At 45.2% G+C, this 24410-nt stretch overlaps 1 protein-coding gene across 1 annotated transcript in view; it reads left to right on the plus strand.

Moving 5' to 3' along the window:
* Positions 1-24410, plus strand: part of DDX47 (DEAD-box helicase 47) — a 208573-nt gene that overhangs the window by 106352 nt on the left and 77811 nt on the right. The window contains exons 7-9 of the mRNA XM_086958190.1: positions 2200-2316; positions 19656-19802; positions 21153-21290. Of these exons, the coding sequence (XP_086814316.1) occupies positions 2200-2316; positions 19656-19802; positions 21153-21290 (402 nt within the window). The remainder of the gene's footprint in view (positions 1-2199; positions 2317-19655; positions 19803-21152; positions 21291-24410) is intronic.

Genomic DNA, 24410 nt, shown 5'->3' on the forward strand with positions numbered 1-24410 from the left:
TGTTTTTGCCAAGTTTGTTTAATGTGTGTATTAAACGAATTGCCCTTTGGTCCCTTAAACATAGTTGGACTTCGCTTTCCATAATATTGTTGCGTGTGTTTGGGGCTCTTTGCGCGTGTGTGGGGCTCTTTGCGTGTGTGTGTGGGGGGGGCTCTTGCGTGTGTGTGGGGGCTCTTGCGTATGTGTGTGAGGGGCTCTTGCGTGTGTGTGTGGGGGGCTCTTGCGTGTGTGTGTGGGGGGCTCTTGCGTGTGTGTGTGTGGGGGGCTCTTGTGTGGTGTGTGTGGGGGGCTCTTGTGTGGTGTGTGTGGGGGGCTCTTGTGTGGTGTGTGTGGGGGGCTCTTGTGTGGTGTGTGTGGGGGGCTCTTGTGTGGTGTGTGTGGGGGGCTCTTGTGTGTGTGTGTGGGGGGCTCTTGTGTGGTGTGTGTGGGGGGCTCTTGTGTGGGTGTGTGTATTGGCATTGTAAATGAGAATGCCATTTATTTATCTGTTTTCAAAACCAACACATAAATAAAAAGTTTGCCATTTAGAATGCCAATGGCTCAAACTTTTCCGAAGGCGAAACCATTGCATTGTAAATGCTTGTTCAGACTTTTCGTGGAGGCTTTTCCAGAACTCGGCGGTACAGTAGCTGTGGTTGACGCAACGGCAGACGTGGCATTTTTTGATTGAGATGCTAAACAAGATTCCATTGCAGAAAAGTTTGTGGAGACTGTGGAATTGTTAATGTATCTACGTGTTGGGGACAAAATAGAGGGACTAAATCTCCTCACTCTTCCCATAGGTGATGCAAAAACTCATTGAATAGCACCAACTCTTATGTGAATACAAACCAATTATAATCATGTTAGAAAAAAGGATGGAAACAGAGTTTGATATGACAGATTTATGTCAAAAATAAATCCAGATGTCAAAAGCCTGGCAAGGTGCTTGTAGCTCCGTACAAGGAAAAGAAAAAAAAAAAAGCAAGTAAAGCTTTTTAGATTTTTTCCTTTAAAATTACATTGATAATGTACCTTTAAAGTCTTTTGTTATTTTTAGGCATCCTCCCACATTGTAAGACCATATAACTGGTAGGAACATCGCCTCAGTACTCTGCTTCGTTAGTAAGAAGCGGTCGCCTCTCAAAATGGCAGCAGCTTCTGAGGCAGAGGACGTCGTAGATAAGAGAAAAACACCGCTCCTTACTAGCAGTGTGCTGCAGTCCTCATTAAATTGTTGCCGAATGCTTCTGTATGCTGGACCTGCGTTTTGGCTCGTCTGCAGGTCCCAGGTCTGTGCAAGAAGCAGTCGTCTTGCGCCTCCTCACAGCGAGTTACGAGGAAGCCGGCATCTTCTTAGGGCCCCTGCATTTCCTTGTTGTTGATGGTCTTTCTTCCTTTAGAATCTCCATTGCTCTCATTGGTTAATTGTGGTGATTATGTCTGACTTATCTGTGGCACTCTAAAGAGCCAGGCCTAAGGGGAGCAGCTTAGCAGTCCGCACTAAGGCAATAATTTTATTGGGGTCTGTGATACCACAATGGTTTTTGTTTTAATCCAGGAGGCAGTGGTTGTCATTTGCACTTCAGGGGTCCGGAGAAGCAGCCTAGTTGGGTCCATAATTGGATTATCCCAAAAAAACAGTGAGTGGAAATGTTAATGGTTTTGGTCATTCAACTTGCTGAGCTGTCCACCTTGCAATCCCTAAGGGGATTGGATTAAGGCAGGGAGCTTGTTAGTGTTACATCAATTCTTCATTGGCGAGGCAGTTAGTGCTCTATATTGACTATGATCTGGTTATATGTATGCTTGAGGAAAAGCATGATGCATCTGTTGGCTATCCTTTATCCTTTATGTACACTGTTTATGCTATGTAATTTCAGTCTAGTGTGATCTTCTAGTATGTTGTTGAATTGTCCAGCAAACACTTGAAGGCACACTCATTAATCTGCCATTCCACTAATACCCCCCACATCATCACTGTCTTCTGTGCCAGTAATCAAACACTCAACAATGTAGGGTATGACTAAGTGGCCTCGATGTTAAATGAATATGGCTGACTGGCCTCCACAACCACTGCCCTATAGAAATTATGGTAATCGTATGCAGAATTGACGTAAGTGAAGCAGTGCATACAAAATTATACTTCCACAGCTACGTTATTAGTCCCTTCTCTTACTAATGTTCTGTCACCCTCTAATCTGATGTTGTTCATCCCAGGTGCAAAAGTTGCAACGCGCAGCTCTAAAGGATCCTGTAAAGTGTGCTGTGTCCTCGAAGTACCAGACAGTGGAGAAGCTTCAACAGTATTACCTCTTCATTCCTTCCAAATTTAAGGTAGGAACTTCTTCTCTTAACTTATCCCCAATATCCTTCTTGTTGAATGTTTGCAGTTTTTCCCCCTAATCTCTCTCATCCCAACCTGTACCTAGGTGGGAAATGTTGGTTTTTCAGCATGGATGTCTTCTAGATCCCCATACTATGCATATATCCCTCAAACTATTGGTTGGAGTCGGAAAGTGCTAAAAAAATGATTTTTTTTCTTTTAATGTGTGTTTGAAACCAGATCCATCTGGCTTCGGCTGCCACCCCCTTTGTGCGAGTGCTAGATTATTTTTTCCGCCATGGAGATTGGAAGTGCCTTAAAGACTGCTGCGAAAATGAAGCAACACAAAGATGCAAGAAAGGACTCCCACCAGAGGGGACATAGGTGTTGTGAAGGAAGATTGCATTGGGGGTAATTTTAAGCAAAGCAGCTTGTTTGGCGCTGCTCACATTACTCCTTATGCAACAAGGCAAGTAGCCATTCCCTGCCTTTTTAGGTTTCGCCTGGCGTCCGCTGCACAGCAGAGTTCGCGCAGGCGAAATCTTATGTTAGAACAGTATGTGGCTTTGTCCCGCCTCTCTGTTCCATTGGCTAGCTCCATAAATGGAGGCTAGCCATTGGAACAGAGATCTGTCCGTCATTGTCCGAGGCGATTCGTGGGCGTTCCGTACATTTTTTCCCTCTCCGCCCCCTTGCGATAGTCATTGCGGCGGTGGGCGGATGTTTTTTTTTCTTTTTTTTTTCCCGTCATGTTTTGGTCATTTTCAAAGTGTCTTTTGCCGGAGTGGGCTGCATGATTTAAGTTCCCAGGAAGTACTTTGTGTTTGCGATCAGGTAAGCAGCATTTTCTTCATTAAGTCTACTCGTCTTATGTCGTCTCAGAGTTTGTTTTCCGTCTTTGCGTGTTTTGTTGCTGTCGTCTCACACTCCGCTCCTCGAGGTAGCCTGGGGGGGTGGGGGGGGGTCTGTTGTGTCCTTGTGTAATGTAACTGGTGCTTCATGTAAAGCCTCCAAGACCTTCGGTGCGAGTTCGAGTTACATAAAACTGAAAAAACAGCTACAGGGCTGCAGCTGTGGGCATCACCAAAGCACCCCCGTCCTCCCTCCAATCAGAATTCACTGGTGTGTGAAATCCGCGCTTCAGAGAACCTTCAAGAGGTGTCAGCGGTGAAGAGGGGTCACAGAGGGAGGGGCATAGGAGTCAATGCAGCGCCAATTTACACCCGAGGTTAATTTATAAGGGAGAGTCAGACCTGTGTCCCACCCCTACTTACCAACACGGTGAATGCCACATTGTGCTATATCTATGCATGTAAATAAAATAAAGTGTTGCATGCAGCACCTTGAACCCGAAGCATGCACATTGTGCCACCCACACTTCCGCCAGGTCAGTGCCCCGCCCTCCTCTCTGTGGTGTCAGACCTCACTCGTGTATGAGGGTGTCCAGCAGGAGTGTCAGACTCCACCAGCTGAGTGTGGAGCACTTACGAGACAATAACTCGGACTCCTGGTCCCCAAGGGGTGAAGCAAACTCTCCCACATTGTGCGTGGAGCTCTCTCAGCTCATATTAATAAGATCAGCAACGTGCTTTCTAATAGCGCTTCATACCTTGTTATTATGGTGAGCCAGTGAAGGGAACAAATCCCATCCCTGACCGAGAAGTGTTCAGGGCCAATGGGGCTGCTGCAAATTGAGCTATTTGAAGCTGATTAAGGCAGGAGGCATTAATGATGAGGTATAGAGAATTGCAGTAATCCAATTCCGAGGTCACCTGAGTGATGATGACAGATTGTTGCAGTTCCATGTGAGGGTGGCTCTGTGTAGGAGGCTCTGTGTGTGAGGGTGGCTCTATGTGAATGGCTCTGTGGGTAGCTCTGTGTGTGTATGTGGCTCTGTCTGTGTGGCTCGGTCTGTGTGTGTGTGTGTGTGTGTGTGCGGCTCTGTGTATGTTTGTGCTCTGTGTGTGTGTGTGTGCAAATGCAATAGGTCTCGCATTTGTGAGAGATTAAGCTATTGGCATTGTAAATGACAATGCCATTTATTTATCTGTTTTCAAAACCAACACATAAATACAAAATTTGTCATTTACAATGCCAATAGCTCCAACCTTTACAAAGGCGAAACCGTTGCATTGTAAATGCTTGTTTAAATTCTCTCTGGAGGTATTTGGAAGAAACTCATGCTGCACCGGAAACCATAATGGACAAGGTAAGAATTTACTCTTTACTATATTATAGGAGCAGGAACACAGGTGACCTGCTCCATGCATGAGCAAAGACATTTTTAAAATGCAATAAAAATCTATTTAACAAATTCAGTAAATATCAGAAACTCAAACATGCCTATTCTTACTGCAATGTGCTGGTACACACATTGTGTTCTGCTTTATCTTGCTTTTCAACGCACTCAAGGGTTTTTTGTAGCTGCATTTGAAATGTATTACAGTATTTCTTGGGGATATTTACTTGCTTCCCAATCTTTCCTTAGTTTGCAAACATTACTAAAGGCTTAGTCCAAGGATGTGCTCTAGCCTTCACAGTCTTTAACATTGACAAGAGAATATGGCTGGTTGATGAGAGTTTTGGGGATCTCTGTAACAAATTCATCCCAGTGGTGGTGTTTCCTCCAGGCATCGGACATGTTGGAATAAAAAACATTCAGTTTGTATGCAACACACTTTTGTTGCACGGGCAATAAACATGTAGTCACAAAACAAATTCCATGCTGCCCATATGGAGTTCATATCGGGAAGGCTATGGCAAGCGGCTGTGAAGATCGTAAAAATTACTTTCATGTCGGACAAACATGGGTGCTCGGCTCCACAACAGGGAAGTCTCCAGCAAGGGATAAAATACTCCATAAATTGGCTTTCAAGTCCAGCGCAAATACCACATAAATCATATGTTTATTTCCAGGAAGTGCATACCTATCTGCCCTTGAACCAAGGGCAGGAGGCCTGAATTACAGTTCCAGAAAAGGGAAGAGAGCACTGCACTATTCTGTTGAACTTTGGCTTCTCAAAGGCGAAGTAGGGACTCATACTTTTGAACCACAAGTATATTTTACATGCACATAAGTGTTTTTTCTTTCCTATAGCTATACTGGATAACATGTAGCCCTCAAAGTAAAAGAACATATGTGCCTAAAGAACACACTAATATATTGACAATTGCAGCAGTTACCATTTACTACAACCATTTGGTAAAATAATTTGCTGCATAGTATAAAGCACAAGCAATGGGAGAAAAAAAGTTCATAAGGCAAGTACTAATGCTCGCACATGGGAGGCTCATTCAAGCGAACCACAAAGACTCTGTAAACCAGTGGCATTGGTATCTTTTCTGTACAATAAGCATTACAAGAAATCACCTTTATACCCGTGATCACAGGTACAAAGACAGGGGGGCTTCTGCGCACCCCCATAGGTACATGGGCCCCAGATGTGTATAAGCACACACACATATAGCCGTCTACCAATCATATGTACACCCCGGGAACATCCTGGGTAATAACAGGAGTGGTTGTTTCTGCTCCCCTAACAGGACAAAATGTCACTGTTAAGCTCAACGATTGGGAAAAAAGCAACAGTAATGCCTATATAGAAATAAAACCATCTTTACAAGTTCCACACTGCAATATGCCTAATTGCATTGATGTAGGCAAGCACAGTTCAGATTATTTTATATGTACACCTATGGGACAGAAGAAGAAGAATCGTTATTGTATTTAGTTATTTAAAACCATTATAACAGTACAAAAAAATATAATTGATAACATTTTGTTATTTACAACTAAAAATATCACTGTTCATTAGGTGCATCCCCAATGTTACACCATTCTGAGTTCCGATTGCTGATTTTCTAAAACTTCCTATTCTTTATATACACTATTGACTTTTTCTTAATGATCATTCAGGGTCACAATTTTGATGTATAACAGCACATTTTTAAAACCATCAATAATTCATTTCTCCCAGAAGTTTGCTACAGATTATAGGGACAGTTCTTAGTCCTGTAACCCAATGTTTAAAAAGTCCTTAAATAGTTGTTATGAACTTTACTCCCCTACAGTCAAGGGCAGTTGAACATCCACTTAGCTAGATGATAACAGCTTGCCGGAATGAACGTATTCCCATGCTCCTAAATAATGATTTCAAAAGAATTTTTCTTTGCCCCAAGGGTACAGACGCATAGTAAATGAATTAATGTTTCGTTCTTCTATCCGCATAATCTACAAGATAGATTCTGTAGTTGTTTATTCCAGGATGGGACAAAATCCTTAGATTCCATAATACCAAGCTGGAATAAGACCCCAGGGGAAAATCTGGGTAACAAGAGGAGGGTTGTTTTATAATCCCAACACAAGAGGTCACTATTAAGCTGAACGATAGGGAAAACTCGTGACCCGTAAATGGGGACACCAAAGAAAGCAACAATTAGGCCTAGATAAAGATGGATACATTTTTAATAGTTGCACGCCTCATTTTACACAAGTTCATTGCTGTAGGCAATCGCAGATTCCAAGGCATGCATGGATGTTTTTTCATGTATGTAGTTACACAGAATGAGGACATGTAATACCTCTCTGCCTCTACACATTCACATGTACGGCAGTAAAAGGTCATGGAGGTAATAACACTAACGTTGTTCGCAACCCTGTTTACACCTACTTTGATTTCAACCTTTCTTTCCGGGGAAAAGCTTGTATGGCAATTCCATACACTATCCAAATACATCTACTCAGTATACTGCCCCCCCCCCCCCCAACACAAAGTAAACATGCAAGGCTGTACCTCGCTAATTTATTACTAAACATGGTGTTTATCACTAAAGACCAGGGGCTCTTCAGCTTTGGTTAAGAAATAGTATTTTCGACCACATGGTGGGCGTGGCATCCCCAACAATTATGATTGTTCACACAGGGAGGAAAAGAAAAAAAGCGAGAGCTTTAATGAGGGCGACGGATCTCAACCAAAATGGGGCATGCGATCCTAAAAAGTGCAAGTCAGCTCCTTTCAGAGACACTGATCTTGACACCATAATAGGCCGGTGACTCTTCAAAGGGGTTTCATCGCAACCTCCAAATGTGCCACCGGGGGCCGGCAACTAGGGTTGACCGCGACCTCTAAATGCTCCACAAAAATATGGTGGGATGACACTTCACCACCACATAAAACACATTCACCCACACACAAATCGTGAAAGATCACCATCTCAAAGCATACATATTATATCCCAAGGTAAAGCTTACTGGGGCCATACTTTAGGGTCACTTACAACCTCTGACCAGGGCCTTCTGCTCTGCATACTCTATTCTGGGCAATAACATGCAAACTCAGTTCTTACTGGGTTGCCTTTTTGTTACAACGCGCATACATGTACATAATCTATAGAAGATTAAAAAGTGCACCTTTAAGGGTAACTTAACCCAATTGGCAGGTGTTAGTCATTTTTAACCAACATTTTGCCACACAGCATAAACCGTTTTTCACAATTCACTTATACTAGGCCAAAAACCAGTATAACACATATGCATATAGTTCAGATTGATGTATCTCAAATACCCACCTCCCGTTCTAACCATATAGAGGAATGCATCCCACTGAATTAGAAGCATACCTCAGCAATCAAACTCACAGGCCTGTGAGCTCCACAGAATCTGTAAAGCACATACATCTCCTACAACTAAAGACTATCTTCCAAGCACTAAAGACCTTCCATACCTGGTTAACGGACAGGACGGTGGTGACCCAAAAACTGACATGGGGGCCTTTATTTAGGTGTGAAGAGGTGTTGGAAACCACTGTCTGATCCAATGGGGGACTTCAGGAAAGTGCCACTGCTAGAAGAGGAGAAAGCATCCATGGGAATCCAAACGTGGATTCTTGTCAAAGAGTACCTGAAAGCAGAGGGGACAGAGGCTTGGTCACTGGAGAGTGACCAGGGGCTCGGTAGACAAATGCCCACCGATGCCTGGTGCTTCAGGATAGTTGACAGTGACCTTGACTCTGCAGCTGTGGAGACCAGGCGACACTGAGGACAACCAGGAGCTGAATACGAGCTGTCCCACGAAGGAAGTCGAGAGCTATAGAAGAGAAGAAAGCGTCCATGGGAATCCAAACGTGGATTCTTGTCGAAGAGTACCTGAAAGCAGAGGGGACAGAGTCTGGGTCACTGGAGAGTGACCAGGGGCTTGGTAAACAACTGCCCACCGATGTCTTGTGCTTTAGGATAGTTGACAGTGACCTTGACTCTGCAGCTGTGGGGACCAGGCGACACTGAGGATGACCAGGAGACTAATATGAGCTGTCCCACGAAGGAAGCCTAGAGCAATGGGGTCGGTGTCTGGCGGGAGTACCAACAAGCCTTGGCTAAAGCAACCCACGCAGGAAGTCAAGAAAGTGTATGGTTCAGACTAGCAAGGTCCAGGAGACTCACCACAAGCAGGGGAGTCCGGGCAGGCCCGAAGCAATCGGGGGAGCCCAAGGAAATCAAAGGTGACCCTCAAATGCACCCACAGGCCAACGGCATAGGAGTCGCGAGAGGACCTCGAGCAGCTCACCAAAAGAGGCAGGCTATGATGCACATGATGCGGTGTGGCCCACGATTCTGGTCACAGGAGGTGCTCGGGGTTGGGGCTACTTGGAGACCGAAGATATTATTGCAAAGAAGTCAACAAGCCATTAAAACTGCAAAGGTGACTCGGTACCCAGGGGTTTGGTTATTGTACCCCCCACTCGAGCTGCTGGCCTCAAACTTGGTCAGAGGGGAGAGCAGGCCTCGGGGGCTGAGTTGCAGAGCTCTTAGAGTGGAGAGGAGCTCGGGCTCTGCAGACCGGTCATCTTCGTTGCGGTGCCTGCGAATGCAGGGGAGTGACTCCTTCACTTCAAGGGAGATTACGTTGGTTGTCCTTGATGCTTCACAAGCCTTGGAAGGTTTCTGGAGGATGCACAGGCACAGACTGGAAGGGAGACGAAGCCGGGCTCAAACTAAGTCCAGCGAAGTCCAGATTGCACAGACTGCAAATGTGCAGTAGTTTCAATTGTAAATCTTGTCCACGACGAATCAAAGGTCCTAGAGCCAGGTAAGCCCTTACGTACCCATGGAAGAGGGTTGCAAAGATTCAGGGGACCCTCCCAGGGGAGGGCCTGGACAGCAGGGAGGTTACTCCCATGTCCTTTGTCCAGTTTCGGGCGATAGAAGGAGTTAACTGCTCCAAGGACTGGTTTTAACTGGACTATGCACAGGGACACCAAAGGTGCAGCTCTTGCAGACTTCCAGGCGCTGGCAAGCGCACCCACCTAGTCCTAATACACTAATTCCTGTCTGGGAGGTCGTCATACCTCCCTGTGGCAGGATGCCTATTGTTCTGCCTTCTCCTGCTTGAGCTTGGCTCAGCAGCAGGAGGGTAGAAATGTGTCTCAGGTCGGCAGCAACCATTTTGGGCCGTCCGGAGCTAGAAGGCTGGTACTGGGAACACAGAGAGCCCCACGAAGGGCCTTCTTGGTTGGTGGAATCATACCACCCACACCGGTTACCGGTGTGGGGTTATGATTCTAACATATTTGACACAAAACACAATAGGGTTTGTTGCAGCAGTTTTCGTGATGGTCATCACACGGTCACTTAATGCCCGTCTATATTAGTATGGCTGCTTCACTGAGAACCCGGGAGAATGGACTCCGTAAGCTGCTATGGTGTCCTGCTCATGCAGGGGCACCCTCTTACTTAGAACCAAGCACCCTGCATTCTGGATTGTAAAGGCCTGCAATAGGGGTGACTTATAGGTTTTAAGTGCAGTGCCCTTAGATATAGTAAACCTATATCTTTAGTAAGTGGTGCATGCACCAACTTACACAGGCTGATTAGCAGGATCCCAGTCAGACTAGACAAAACAGCTTAGTATCAGGCAAAATGTGGAGGTACCCATCAGAAAGATCCTACCATCCTACACCATTGTTTCCATGTTACAGGAAAACCATAAACCTAGAAAGGAAAGGACTGATAATAACACGTCCGCTGAATCCACATAGTTTATGCTTACTACTAAAGAAGGCTTCAAATAAGAAAGGACATGCATACCAAGCACCCAGTAATCCATAATACACATCTACACAAAGCATTAAGGGTTGGCCCGCTACTTCACATACACTACAAACAGTCTGGTTAACTAAACAACCTGCAAATGGTTGGTAACAGTAAAATCAGGGATCTCTAAATCCACGCATAGAGCAGACACAAAATAAAATAACCAAATTCAACTTTACCCAAAATAAAGATGTATGGGTCAAGAGAATAGAAGAATCCATAAACAAAGCATAAGAATACAGATATTAATACTCTTTTGTTTGTGGGCCAAAAATATATATATATATATATATATATATATATATACTACAATATGTGGTACACCCAACAAGCACTGCCCCTTTTTCTAGGGAAAAGGTGACCCTTCACACTCACTACGATAAAAACCTGCACATATTACACCAATAAACAGTCAATAAAACCTGGCATGCAACAAATAAACGCAATTTATGTTCTAAGAATTTGATGAAAAAAATAGGATCAAACTCCAATGTCCTCGTGAAACAAGTGGACAAGGAGGGGAACGTGGTCTTATGGCCAAGACAATTGTATATGAATGAGGCGGAAAAACAACTGTCGGATCCAGCATGCTATAGAAAGAACAATATACATGTGGTCAAGGGGTCTTGGAATGATCATTATGCAAGGCTACTAGCTTGGAAGAGCGGGGGATTACTCAGTAACTCAGAGTACCAATTTTTAAAGAAGGAACATCCAGTAATCCCCACGTTCTATTTGATTCCAAAAATTCATAAATGCATTGACAATCCACCGGGAAGACCTACACTATCGGCAATAAATAGCATTATGGAGAATATGAGCAAGTATGTCGACTTTCTCCAGGAATGGGTACAGGGATTAGGCTTGTATGTCAAGGACACTGCAGATTTTTTTAGAAAGATGGATTAAGTAGAATGGTGTGATGGTATGCTATTGATGACATTAGATGTATCTTCGCTATACACCTCTATAAGACACTATGATGGCATGAAGGCAATAGAACATTTCTTGAATAAACGATCCATAAACTGTGCTCCCCACAACAAGATGTTGTTAGCTATGGTGAAGGAATGCCTGGAACAGAATTATTTTTTGTATAATAATCAAATCTATCACCAGGTCAGAGGGGTGGCCATGGGGGCTTGTTTTTCCCCAAGTTACTCCTGTTTGCACATGGGGTTGTGGGAAGAACAGGTCCTCATGGGGGAACTCAGGAATATCACCAAAGAACATGTGGTGGTTTATCTGAGGTATATCGATGACTTATTTTTCATTTGGAGGGGGTCACAAGAAACTGCCATGGACAAATCTCTTACCTCATTTTCGCCGCATTTTTAAAACAGTATTTTGCTGCTGCTCTTGGGAAACCCTGTTTGGGGGCAAGGGCGGGAGTTGTGTCCGCCATCTTGGGGAGGAATCGACGAGGTCAGTGGACTAGTGTCTGTATCCTCGCCTGCCTGGCCACCTCCTTGCTTGGCTACAAATAATGACGCTTAGGCGTCCGCGCAGCGGGCGCGCCTAAGGCAAGCCCTTCTGCGCCTGTCCGGGCTGTCGCCAGTCGCCATAGCCCCTGCATCTAACACAGGCCATTCCTGTAGATACAACCGTGTACAACTTGTGAACATGGCCTCCATGTGCCCATCAGCACCGTGGTCCTTGCAAGAACCGACTTATGTGTGCAAATGCTGCGCTTTCAAGGTGGACTCTGAGGAGCAATTTTCCTGCTCATCCAGCGGTACCAGGTTAAAACTTCTCAGCCTTAACTGCCGCTCGTTGGTGAGTCACTATGCTGACATCTTTGATTTATTAATGGATGAGAGCCCTGACGCCCTTTTTCTTACTGAAACCTGGCTTACCCAGGATACAGTAGCGGAGCCAGGATTAGCCCTCCCGGATGGCTACATCCTACATAACATTAATAGAGAAGGGGGTGTGGCATTGCGGTGATAGACAAAGCTATCTTCACCGTTAGCCTGTTCAAGGAAAATATAGTAGATTGCGAGTGTGCATTGTTTAAAATAAAGTTTAGCAGCAACTTGACCATGTCTGGCCTGTTAATTTACAGACCCCCTGGGCCCTCCGGAAACTTTCGTGAGGACCTAGTAACTAAAATTGGACAGCTGGCCTGCAAAGCGGCCAACTTTACCATCTTGGGGGACCTGAATCTGCATTTCGAGCGGGAAGGAATGGCTGAGATTGACAACTTTCTTGCGGATCTGGAAGCTTTTCCGCTCCCGCAACTGGTCGTGGGAGGTATACATGTGGCAGGCCATCTGCTTGATCCGATTTTTTCCAATCTTGGCTGTCTAAAAATCTCTTCTCCGGTTCCACTGACATGGACCGACCACTCAGTAATTCCATTTTCCCTACTGTGGCAGGGTAGAATTGATGCGGTTCGCCCAGTCACGGTGGCGAAACGGCCCTGGCATAAGTTAGACCAGGAGCTGCTCGCTACTTGGTTAGCGGAGCACAGCCCCCAGCTTCCTCATGACATATAGAGGGGGCACTCATGGGTTTTCATGACTGGCTGGTAGCTGGTCTGGATAGCTGTATTCCAGTTAAACGGGGCGGAAAGGGAAGTGGGCTATCTAACCCATGGTTCACTGACCTTCTAACCCAGGCAAAGAAGGGATGCATACAACTAGAACGTGCCTGGCGCCGTTCTTATGAGCCTACCTCCAAAGCAGTGTACCGTAAGGCAGTCCAAGATTATCACAAACTCATCCGCAAAACGCAGGCAGAGTTTGTATCCAACAAAATCACGGCCAGCTCCAATCCTACTTAAACCATCTTCACCTTTCTTAAAAACATGAAGAGCTGGTATGACCAATCTTTCCCCTGTAGCATCGAACCATCGCTGCGAAGATTTAGCACTCCAATTTGTGAAGAAAGTGGAACTGATCTATCATGGTTTTTCCACCGGGATAGCCCCCGCTGAGGATGTTGTGCTGACAGGGACTGGCTCTAGGGTGGACAACTGTATGTCGGCTTTCCCTCTGTTGTCACTTAAGGAGTTTGAGGTTTTAAGCGCTAAAATCAAGTCTGGCTCGCCAGAGGACCCGATGTTGGCGATCCATTTTCGCCAGCTTCTTCCTCTCATTTCTTCTGTGGCACTAGAAGTGGTCAACCTGTCATTGAAATCAGCCTCCGTCCCTAGGGCGTGGAAGCACGCAAAAGTGGTCCCGTTGTTAAAAAAAGCCATTGCTTGACCCGGACGATCCTAGTAATTACCGTCCTATATCTCAACTACCTTTTATGGCGAAAGTGGTGGAGGCACATGTCAATTCCATCCTGTCTAAATACATTGACACGCATAACATCTTTGACCCTTCCCAACATGGTTTCCGCCCCCGCCATAGCACCGAATCAGCTCTTACAGAATCCATCCGTAGCTGGCTGGATGTAGGAGACTCCGCGGCCTTGGTCTTATTGGATCTAAGTGCCGCTTTTGATACGGTGTCGCATGCGATCCTTCTTGATCGCCTTTGGACGATCGGAATCAGGGATACTGCTCTGGAGTGGATTCGGTCCTTTCTGGCTGGGTGTTCGTTCCAAGTGTCAGTGCCTCCGTTTCACTCTCAGGATCACGCTCTGTCGTGGGGTGCCACAGGGTTCCATCCTGAGCCCACTTCTTTTCAATCTGTACGTGGGACCTTTGGCGGAGGTGGCCAGAGGTAAGGGGCTATCCTTGGTGTCGCACGCTGACGACACCCAGCTGATGATTGCCTTCTCCAAAAATTGCTGTGCAAATTTGGAAAGCTTTAAGGAGGATCTATCGGTAATCTCGGACTGGACGAAGGCTAACTGCCTTCAATTAAATGCCAGCAAATCCGAGATTCTTCTCTATGGGAAAGACCAAGAGCTTTGGTCAGAGAAGTGGTGGCCTGATCATCTTAAACCCGCTCCGTCACCAAAGAAGATGGTAAAGAACCTGGGTGTTTGGTTCGACATTGGCCTAACCTTCGAGAAACAGACCAGAGCTGTTGCTGCTGGGTGCTTTGGGCTTCTGCAAGGTTTAAGACCTTTGCTTGGCTTTTTCCCTCCCGGAGTGCGCCAAACCATCCTGCAAGCCTCCATTCTTGCGAGGCTTGATTATGGCAACGCTTTGTATTTGGGCGCCAAGAAAGCAAGTATTAAACGCATCCAGAGGGTCCAGAATGCGGCAGCACGCATGCTAGTAGCACTTCCTAGATGGCAGTCAGTTGCTCATGTGCTCCCTAAGTTGCACTGGCTGCCCATTGAAGCCCGCATTCATTTTAAGGTGCTGTGCATCGCGCACAAAATCCTGATGCACCAAGCACCTATCGGGCTCTCTGGTTTATTGAAGCCCTATATGCCCGGCTGTGCTCTGAGATCCGCCAACTGCGGGCTGGTATGTGTCCCTCGAGTAAGAAAAGCTAGGGCGGGGGGCCGATCGTTTGGCCTTTTGGCGGCCAAACTTTGGAACTCCCTCCCAGCGAACATCCGAGTCATATCCAATCTTTTGACGTTTCGGAAGTCTGTTAAGACATGGTTATTCTCTACCGCCTAACAAAGGACGCTTGTTGTAGCCGCCCGCTCCTCTCTGGTTTGCGCTGGGACGCCGCGTTGCTGTGGCAGCCATGCGCATTATAAATCCTGTATAAATAAATAAATACATTTGTGGATAAATTGAACAATAATCATGTAAATCTTAATTTTACTTCCACAATTGACCCAACAAGAATCTGCTTTCTAGATGTTGAGGTGTTTATCGAGAATAATTTCTTAACCACCAGACTATATCGAAAAGCCACAGCGGGCAACACAATACTGCATGCGGCGAGTCATCATCCGCAGTACTTGATACGCAGCATCCCTTATGGGGAGATGCTGTGTGTTAAGCGCATTTGCAGTTCGGACAGGGAATGCCAGATTTCCCAATTAGCCTGTAAGCAACGCTTCTTGGCTAGGGGATATTCCCCAGCAGTGATTTAGGAGGCCATTAATAAAACCAAATTGGTATCAAGAAATGAGACACTGGTACCTAAATCTCTAAAGAATAATTCTACAAAAAATGAATCTGATCCCCAAACCAGAATAATACTTACCTACAGTAGGCAACATTCGGAACTACGAAGAATTTTTTCTAAGAATTGGAACCTGATACAGGGGGATCCTGTAATCGGGCATTTGGTTTCGAATAAACCAGCCTTAATGTTTAGGAAATCTGAATCAATGGGCAATAAACTAACCAGCAATTGTCCTGAAATAACAAATATGGGGACATGGATGTCTCAGGTGAAGGGCTTTAGAAAATGCCCAAGTTGCAAGGCCTGTAAATTTGGCAGCAGCAGGACTCAATATACTAGTCCATTTCACAAGGATCCCATTGCAATCAGCAAGAGATTAACCTGTAGGACGGATTATGCTATTTATGTGCTGGAGTGTCCATGTGGGCTTAAATACATTGGCAGTACCAAACGGCCAGCCCACAAATGGATACTCCAGCACATAAGAGCAATATCTTGGAAGGATCAGGCATATCCAGTTGCCCGTCACTTTGAAAAATGCCACAATAGCAACCCCAGTTCATTACAGTATTATGTAATAGACACAATCTTTCCTAATAAACTGTGGGTGACCGGGAAGCAAAGCTACGACTATTAGAGACAAGATACATAATTGAGCTGGATTCTAAACATCCGGCATGATTGAATGCCATTGAGGATTGTTACACATGTCTCTAGAAGCAGGCATTTTATTTCAATCAATCCTAATAGCTGTTTCCACCATCATGAAATTCAGAAATCAAGAAGGAAAAAAATAAAAAGGAAGAGGGCATTTTTTTAAGAAATCGCAATATGTGCTCATGTTGATCGAAACCGGACTATTGAATATAACCAGGATATTATATAACCTTTTGCTGTATATAAGATAATTTAATTTCAAATCTATGATTTAAGCTGCACTGTTTTTTCTCTTTTTTGGGGGGGTTGGCTGCGGTAACTTCGGATAGCAATTTTGCTAAACCTTTGTTGCTGCGGTTTACAACATTGGTATTAAGGGATGCACCAATTTTTTGGGGGGCACTTTCTTAAGGTAGATGGTTGTAATATGAAGTGGGGTGACTTATCAGGACAGAAAATAGGATACGCATATGAACCGATGGTATAATTTGAAAAATACCCACTGGGGTTTTATTATTTACAAATAGGCATGATTTTTAGGTATTATAATTTGTTTACAGTTCAGCGGAAGGGATACAACCAAAATTATTGGATCAGTTGCACAATATGCAGCTATATGCAAGCATAGCCCATTTTCTATGCACAAGGATTGAGAATATAATATGGTTTTTATTCTATCGATTATCGTGCATATATTTGTATATTTATATATTTATATTATATATTTATTGATCTATATTTATTGCTATTGTGTTGGTTTAACCATATTTTGCACACTATGGTATCTTGTTTACAGGCAAGAATTTTGGTGCTGCTAGTTATCAAGCATTATTTTGCACACTGTGATTACTATATGGTTGCATTGTCTAGACAACTGCACATTGAGTTTTGTCCTTTTGCACATTATAGGAAAGGTTGGGCTTTCTTTTTTTTGTTGTAAATCTTTTTATTAGTTTCAAAACAAAGAAAGTAATAGACATATCAGGTGCCATACATTCAGACATAATAATAAGGCGAACAGATGTAGATACAGGATAGATACTAAGCAGTGAAGAAATGGCTGAGACGCCTACGCCAATGTAGGAGAAACAGGATGTGCCACAGTACAATATACGATTCACATTAAGCGCAAGCTCTCAGAGTCTGCCCACCCATAAAATCAGGATAATAGAAGAAGCATGAGCACCAGATACTGGAATACCAACAAAGTCAGGATGTTCCTCCAACTATACTTATAAAAGGAAAGTGAAAGAGTGTGAAGAAAAAGAAACCATAAAAACAAAAATGAAGACAAAACAATAAACCCATCCCCCCACCCCTCACCCCTGCATATGGCTATCGCCTAACCCCAACTAGCAGTGTGACTGTCGCCCCAACTAACTAAATACTAAAAGTAGAAAATGGTGGAGGGCATCTTCATACATGCCCCCGGTCTCCGCCCCCCCTGCCAAAGCCAAGAATCCCCAGACTAAGGTTTGAAATCTATTGAGCTGCAAATACGTCGCGCAACAGGGGAAACTCCAAACACCGCCCAACCTCCCGAACGCATCATGGTTGCAAACCCCGTGTCCAGTAATTCCCGATGGCAAACTCAATCACACAGTCTCATCCTTGACCCTTCCAATCAAAAATGTGAGCCCCTTCCGGGCAAACTGTCGCTTCCGCAGGATAGTCAATGCACGAAAAAGCTGTAGCAAAGTTCAAACCGAGACAAAGCAGAGAGATGAAAGTGTTGAGAACTCCGCTAAGTCCAAAGACTCCCCACACCGTCATGGATTCCCAAGGTTGTTTCATCCGCCATCTTAGCGGTGCCGATGTATAGGGTAGTGACGCAGTTTCAAACCAACAGTAGTTCCCATCAAAAGTCTGCGGAAAGGGAGCATCAAGTAGTCCTTCCATAGGCGGCAACGATCGTAGGCCTGACAGTCCAATTGCGGCATCAAGCTTGCTCTCAGCACCCAAAACACTGGTCAGAGGCTCCAACACCTCCCATAGTAGGGGGTCTGCTTCCTCCATCGAAGTGGCCATTTTGGGTATCTCGAGTCGTTTCGTTTCTTGTAGTGGGCCAGGGTCCGGTCCCATCCGCCCAGTTCCAGACAAAATCACTATCATTTTATGGATGTGGGCTTCAACGCAAACATGAAGTGACCCTATGGCTGCCAACACAGTTCGTAGTGACGGGTCACTCTCAGTCCGCTCCACAACATCTCGCTCAGTTTCGGTCATATTTGCGTCCCCAGAGAGCCCGGTCTCCCCGGGGGGAATAGGTGGATGCGGAACGGACGACTTCAGAGGGGGACTTATCGTTGGGGACAATATGAATCCGAACTCAGCCATCGCAGGCGGAGATCCCAACCCAGCGAACACCGGCGGGGCCCTAACCGGGCCATCGGGCCAGGGACCCCCGTCCACCGCTTCAATTGTGCGTCGTCACCCCTCCTTCGATAGTCACCAATTCAGCCAACCATCGTCCACTTCGGTCCAAGAAAATTTTTTCACCTCAGTATACCAGACCCTGTCACACAACTACAGCCGATGTTGTTCAACTGAAACCCGGCTGGGCCAGTACTCGAGACCCCGGATTCCAGGCTGGTCTAGGCCGCAAACTGCCACACGACGTATCTTTGTCTACCAAACTGGTAGAAATCTCGGGATTGCACCGTTAAGCTAGAGTCCAGTTCATACACACGGAGGCAGGGTGCAAAAACAGGATAAATAACGGGATCTTCTGGCAGGAGTCGGTGGTCGGCGGAGCCGGAAGCTTACGCGGCCATCTTGTTTGCTGGCGTAGCTCCTCACTGAGGTTGGGCTTTCTTAATGCTTTTGCTGCTATTATTCAATTGCATATTTGCACACTACGTGACAATTTTGCTATTTCATTTCTTATCCAATTGTACATTTGCACATTGAGTGATAAATGTTACTGCTATACCATATTGCTGCTATGTAATTGTAAACTAACATTTACAAAATATTTCATGCACTTTGTAAAATTATTTTCGTATCATGGTTTCTGTGATTTGGCACGAGTTAAAGCACTATGTTGAAAAGTAACTCTTCTATGCCTATCCACTGCTTCCTGGTTCAACACTTTATAATGCCTTACCCGCTATGGCAACGCGTCATGTGATCAAGACCCGATAGGGATTGAAACGCGTCATGGCGGACTGGCTGGTCGAATTTAAATAAAAGAAAACTGGATTGACACTATTACCTGGGTCCACTGTTGTCTCTTTGTTGTGAGCAATACAACGATATCAAGCGACGTTTGAGAAGATATTACACCTATTCACCTGGCATACACAATCGCAGGCGAAAAGAGTCTGAGAGTTAGGGGGTTGGTACACAAAGGTGGGTGGTAGCCGGAACCAGAAGGATCTGGTTTCTCACACACCCATTAGAAGAAAAGAAATACAAAACAAGTAGCACTTTCCGACTTCAGCCACTAGGTGATAGGATATATGCATGTAAGTGAATCTAGAAGAGTTCAAGCTGCAAAACTACTTTTACAGATAAGTAAATAGTTTCTTTCATCCTTATTGACCCAAAAATAAACTTCAACAGTAGGTCTGACGACTGACTCCTCTTGACTCTTTATGTGCTTCTCCTACCAGGACAGTTACTTGGTATACATCCTGAACGAGCTGGCTGGAAACTCCTTTATGATCTTCTGCAGCACCTGCAACAACACCCAGAGGACCGCATTGGTGCTGCGGAACTTGGGATTCACTGCCATCCCGCTGCACGGGCAGATGGGACAGGTACAAATGGGTTTGGGATCAGGAGCCTCGGGGAGTAATGTCTGGCTATGTGCGTAGCTTGTAAAGTTGTTTATAGAAACTTGTTCCGTAGAAATTGAATAATCCTTCTAAAGGACTGCATGGAGTTTGGAATAAGTAGGTCCAGGCAGACAAAATGTGGGAGTAACGCCTACCTAATTTACAGATGGATGAGGTGGTGCAATGGGTGGGGTCAGAAGAACTGAGTAAATAATTGCTCCCTGCAGCATGGGCCAATCCAAGGCACTCTTGAGCGCCATCTCATAGAATGTAAAATTGCCTTACCAGAACACTTGTCACCCCAAAAAATAATTATTTAGTGGGTGGGACTGAAACGGTAGTTGCCATCTTTTGTGTCTCCTCCTCCTGACCTTCGCGCTGTTTTGTTGAGAATAAGAAACCTGCGCAGACATACTGGTGAGCGTCCACCATCTTATTCAGGAGGTGAGGGTTATAAAAACTTCTGCACAGTCTGTGTAATTGCACAAGCTCATATCTACTGGTGTTGAAATAGATTCCTTGAACTTAACATGTCTTTGCTCTTTCTGTCTTGCCCTTGGCCACTCTGAGCTGCTTGGGACCGGTCCAAGATGGGCCCTGCCTTCCCAATGCCTTTCTCTGTCATATTACAGAGCTCTAATACTGCATGCTACTTGTGCTTAAGATGCAGGCCGCCAGTGATTATTTTTATTTGTGGTCAGGTCCCACTGTTTAAGTCTGTTCCATGGTTCACACCAAAGGTTGCTACACTCTAACCACTTAAGATCCTGCACAATAAGCAGAAAATATGTAGTACTGGGGCAGGTCGCTAAGCTAAGGTTCCAAGATATTCATCAGAGCTTTTCTTTAGGGGCCCAATATATACTCCATATTATGGCATATGAAGAGGAGCGTCCTCATGCTTTTGCACCTATGAGGAGAGATGTAATGCAAGGAATTCCCATCCAATCCAAGGAGATGGTTGGTGCATTACTGGCAGAGGCAGGGCCTGTTAATAGAGGTTCAAGGCATGATCTCACAAGAATTCAGCAGAGGTGGCAGGGCACCCACTGAAATGTTCCAGTGGGTATTCAGAGTGCTGGCTCCCCTTCAAAGTAACCACATTCCATTATGATCCACCTTATGTAGAGTTCGATTACTGGATAGATTGCTGTGTAATTATCTATCTGAATTTGTATACCATTGATCACGTCACCAGTATATAATCCTATGGGGCTCCTTTCACTGCTCTATTTATCAAGTCTGTTCCCACACTTTGATATTCTCTGTCCAACAGTTAACATTGCGGTCTTGTCTACACACACTAACATATCACCCTCTTTCTCTTCTCAGAATAAGCGCCTTGGAGCGCTCAATAAATTCAAAGCCAAGACTAGATCCATCCTTTTGGCAACAGACGTGGCGAGCCGCGGGCTGGATATTCCCCACGTGGACGTGGTCATCAACTTCGACATTCCAACGCACTCCAAGGTGAGTGTGGCAGCACAAACGCGTTCAGAGTCACACAGTTATCACAGCCAAATAAGCGATCATCTCAGAACCCCGACAAACAGTCACACATACTTCAGAAGCACACTCCCACTCTAGCATTCTCACATAGCTATTCTCACACATGTCACCACAAAGATACTGCCGCTGGAGCACTATAACACAGAACCAAACTGGCTTTCACATACCCCAGATGGTGCTCTAATAACTGTGTAGATACTCTTGCTCATTCCTATAGCAGCGACATTACATTCCGTTATGACAGAGTGGGTAGGACTCCATGCTCCCCTACTACAGCCCCTGTGACTGATCATGGTGTTCATCCTGTGACACAAGCACAGATGAGATGCTCATTGGTGCGAACACAAATGGAGGTACAGGTAAAGGCTGGTGGTGCGGGGAACGACTGTAGAGGTTTCTTTATGCAAAAACCGCTCTGGCCTGACCCGAAGCACAGCAGAAACAAGAGTTTCTGATATAAGACTTCTAATTTCCAATTCTTCACGTTTTTAATATTTCCCCATGAATCAGACTGGATCTGGAAACCTTTTCAGCAGTACCTCTGTGCACCGCTCGGATGGCCCCATGCTGCTCTGTACTAAAGCTGTTCTGCTCTGGAAATGAGCCTTTATAGGAGCCACTCCCTAGCGCTGGCGGCCATTCCTTTCTTTTTGCGCTACCAGATGCGGATTCAGAACTACCTCTTGTCTCTGAGACTCTACGGAAATGTCACCTCCCAAAACTACAGGTTTTAAGCAAGTTAGGACTGTCACAAATGTCTGACAGAACCTATCAGGTTTGCCTGTGGTGCCTGGGATCAAGCCACAACTCTAAGGCCAGCAAAGACTACGAAGGCCATACAACACTGTGAGGTAAAACTCTGTATCCAAGCACCCTAAGACTTCTTAATAAGCGTGGATCAAGTCAAAGGGTCTGTCTCATTCCCATTTCTTAAATAGCAAGAGTTGTTTCCAAGGTTGATCGTTGTTGCACTTAGTCTTCAGGTAAGTCGAAGAAAAACAATAAAAAAAAACCAAGCAAGATGTAGCCCCTTCCATGTGTTGCTACATGCCGATCACTGGAGCCTTAATGCTGATGCCAACTGAGAATGAGGGACTATGGTGCTCTCTGACTCCTAGTCAGTGCGGCCACAACCTCGACTGAGGTCACACTTATTTCTGTCAAAGCGCTACCTCTCTAACTTGACTGACCACCTTTTCAAGGAAGAACACACATGTTGAATTCCTTATTTGCTACAGATTCAGACAACGATTATGATGCAGGTGTTGAGAAGGGCAACCATAGCATGAAGAAAAATGGTATAGTGTCCTTCAAGATTCAAGCGGCCTTGATATTTTCCCTGAGTCCAGACTCTTCTCACACCCGGCCTGGCCACTGAGGATGGTCAAAGGTCATGTGTAGGGTAGCCAAACTCCTTGACCTGCAGCTCCCTACCTTAGAGGTGAAAATCAATGTTGTGACGAAGTGCTCCTGCCAATGCAAATATCTACTGAGCAGAAAGATGTACTAGGACAAGTAAGAATATTGAAAATAATTTGGAGAAATCCTGATGGTGAATCCTGTAAGAGTGCATCTCCGGGTGAAAAAGTGGTGCTTGTGAGATCTTCCTATTTAGGAAGTAATGCCCTCACACAACGGGTTTTTGCTCCTCGGGGTATTGGCACTGCAATTCCCTACAGGCCTTGTGAGAGGACTCTTTGGCAGAGATCTTTTAATCAAATAGCCGTGATGGGGGATGCAGGTGTGTGGGATAGGTGAAATTGTGAGTTAAAAATACCTAATTAGTAACAAAAAACGAATTTATTCAGGGGTCCCTTTGGTAGAGATAAAAGCAATGTGTCAATTGTTAGCTCCTGGCAATGAAGAGAAACAATTGAGCAGCGTGTGCAGATATTTCAATAATTGTACCTGTCAGGAGGCGCAAGCCTCTAGAAATAGCTGAACCATCAAGGGATTTTCCAGGTGGTGAACCATCTGGTAGGATCTTTAAATTAGGGCAGACAAACTAAGCCTGTGATGCCTAGCTGATCACAAGTGGCAGTGACACCCGTAGGTGGTCCAAGGTCTCTTCGTGACTTTGGCTCCCTCTATTTGCCACTGCTGAGAATGTGCAATGTCAGCAGGTCTGTGCTTTGGACTTTCCATGGGGTCTCTTGCTAGGAGACTCATACTGAAGAAACTTCTTCTGCCCAGAGTTCTGAAGATCAGGACCAACTGGACCAAAGTAATCCTAGTGGCCCCAGATTGGACACAGAGTATGTCATCCATAACTCCTGGGTTTGAGAACCTGTCCTCCGATCAGACTGCCCCTCTGGGAGGACCTGCTGTTACAGCAACAGAGAAAGGTTCTGCACCTGGGCCTTCATACATGAAGATTGGGTGGACAGCTGAACACCTTTGACCTTCCTCCAGAGGTGGCTGATATCTCCTTGTCACCTTGGCAGCGAGGCATCGCTTGCCAAAAACTGTATAAGCCAATTTTTGGAACAAATTTGTGATTTCTCACATACCCTCCCATTCTGTGAATTGGGCTCTCTTCATTAATAATATCCCAGGTCTAGGAATATGCACACTGACCACAACTGGTTGACTTTTGGGGCTTTGTGATTGGGTGGCACGGACAGTATTGAAAGTAACTGATGTCAGCACCAGGTAGTGGCACCTATATAGTCTCTGCATATCATTTCTGAAGCCTAGCGGTCTTCGTGCAGAGCTGCTCAGCGCTACCTACCAGCATGCAGAGGTACTGCTGGAAAAATTTCCAGATCCGGTCTGACACTTTAGGAAATAATCAAAAGGTGAAGAATCTACTGTTGGATGGAGTGTAACCAGAAAGGTAAATAATTTGTTGTTATTGTTACACTCATTGGCGAGAACAAAGTCTGGGTCATGGCATCTGGTAATAATAAATGGTGGCGACTTTCTACCCAAGACACAGCTCCATATCAGAAATTGTATGAATGACTATTGTGAGAGGCTAATTCTGTCAATGTCTGCACAGTCACCTGGACCAGTAAGTGTAATGCACTTGGGTATCTTACCAGCTTGTATCAGCATTAGTGAGCCAAATGCCTGTTATTA

Source organism: Lissotriton vulgaris, chromosome 1_1 (genome assembly GCF_964263255.1).
Source record: "Lissotriton vulgaris chromosome 1_1, aLisVul1.2, whole genome shotgun sequence".
NCBI lineage: Eukaryota > Metazoa > Chordata > Amphibia > Caudata > Salamandridae > Lissotriton > Lissotriton vulgaris.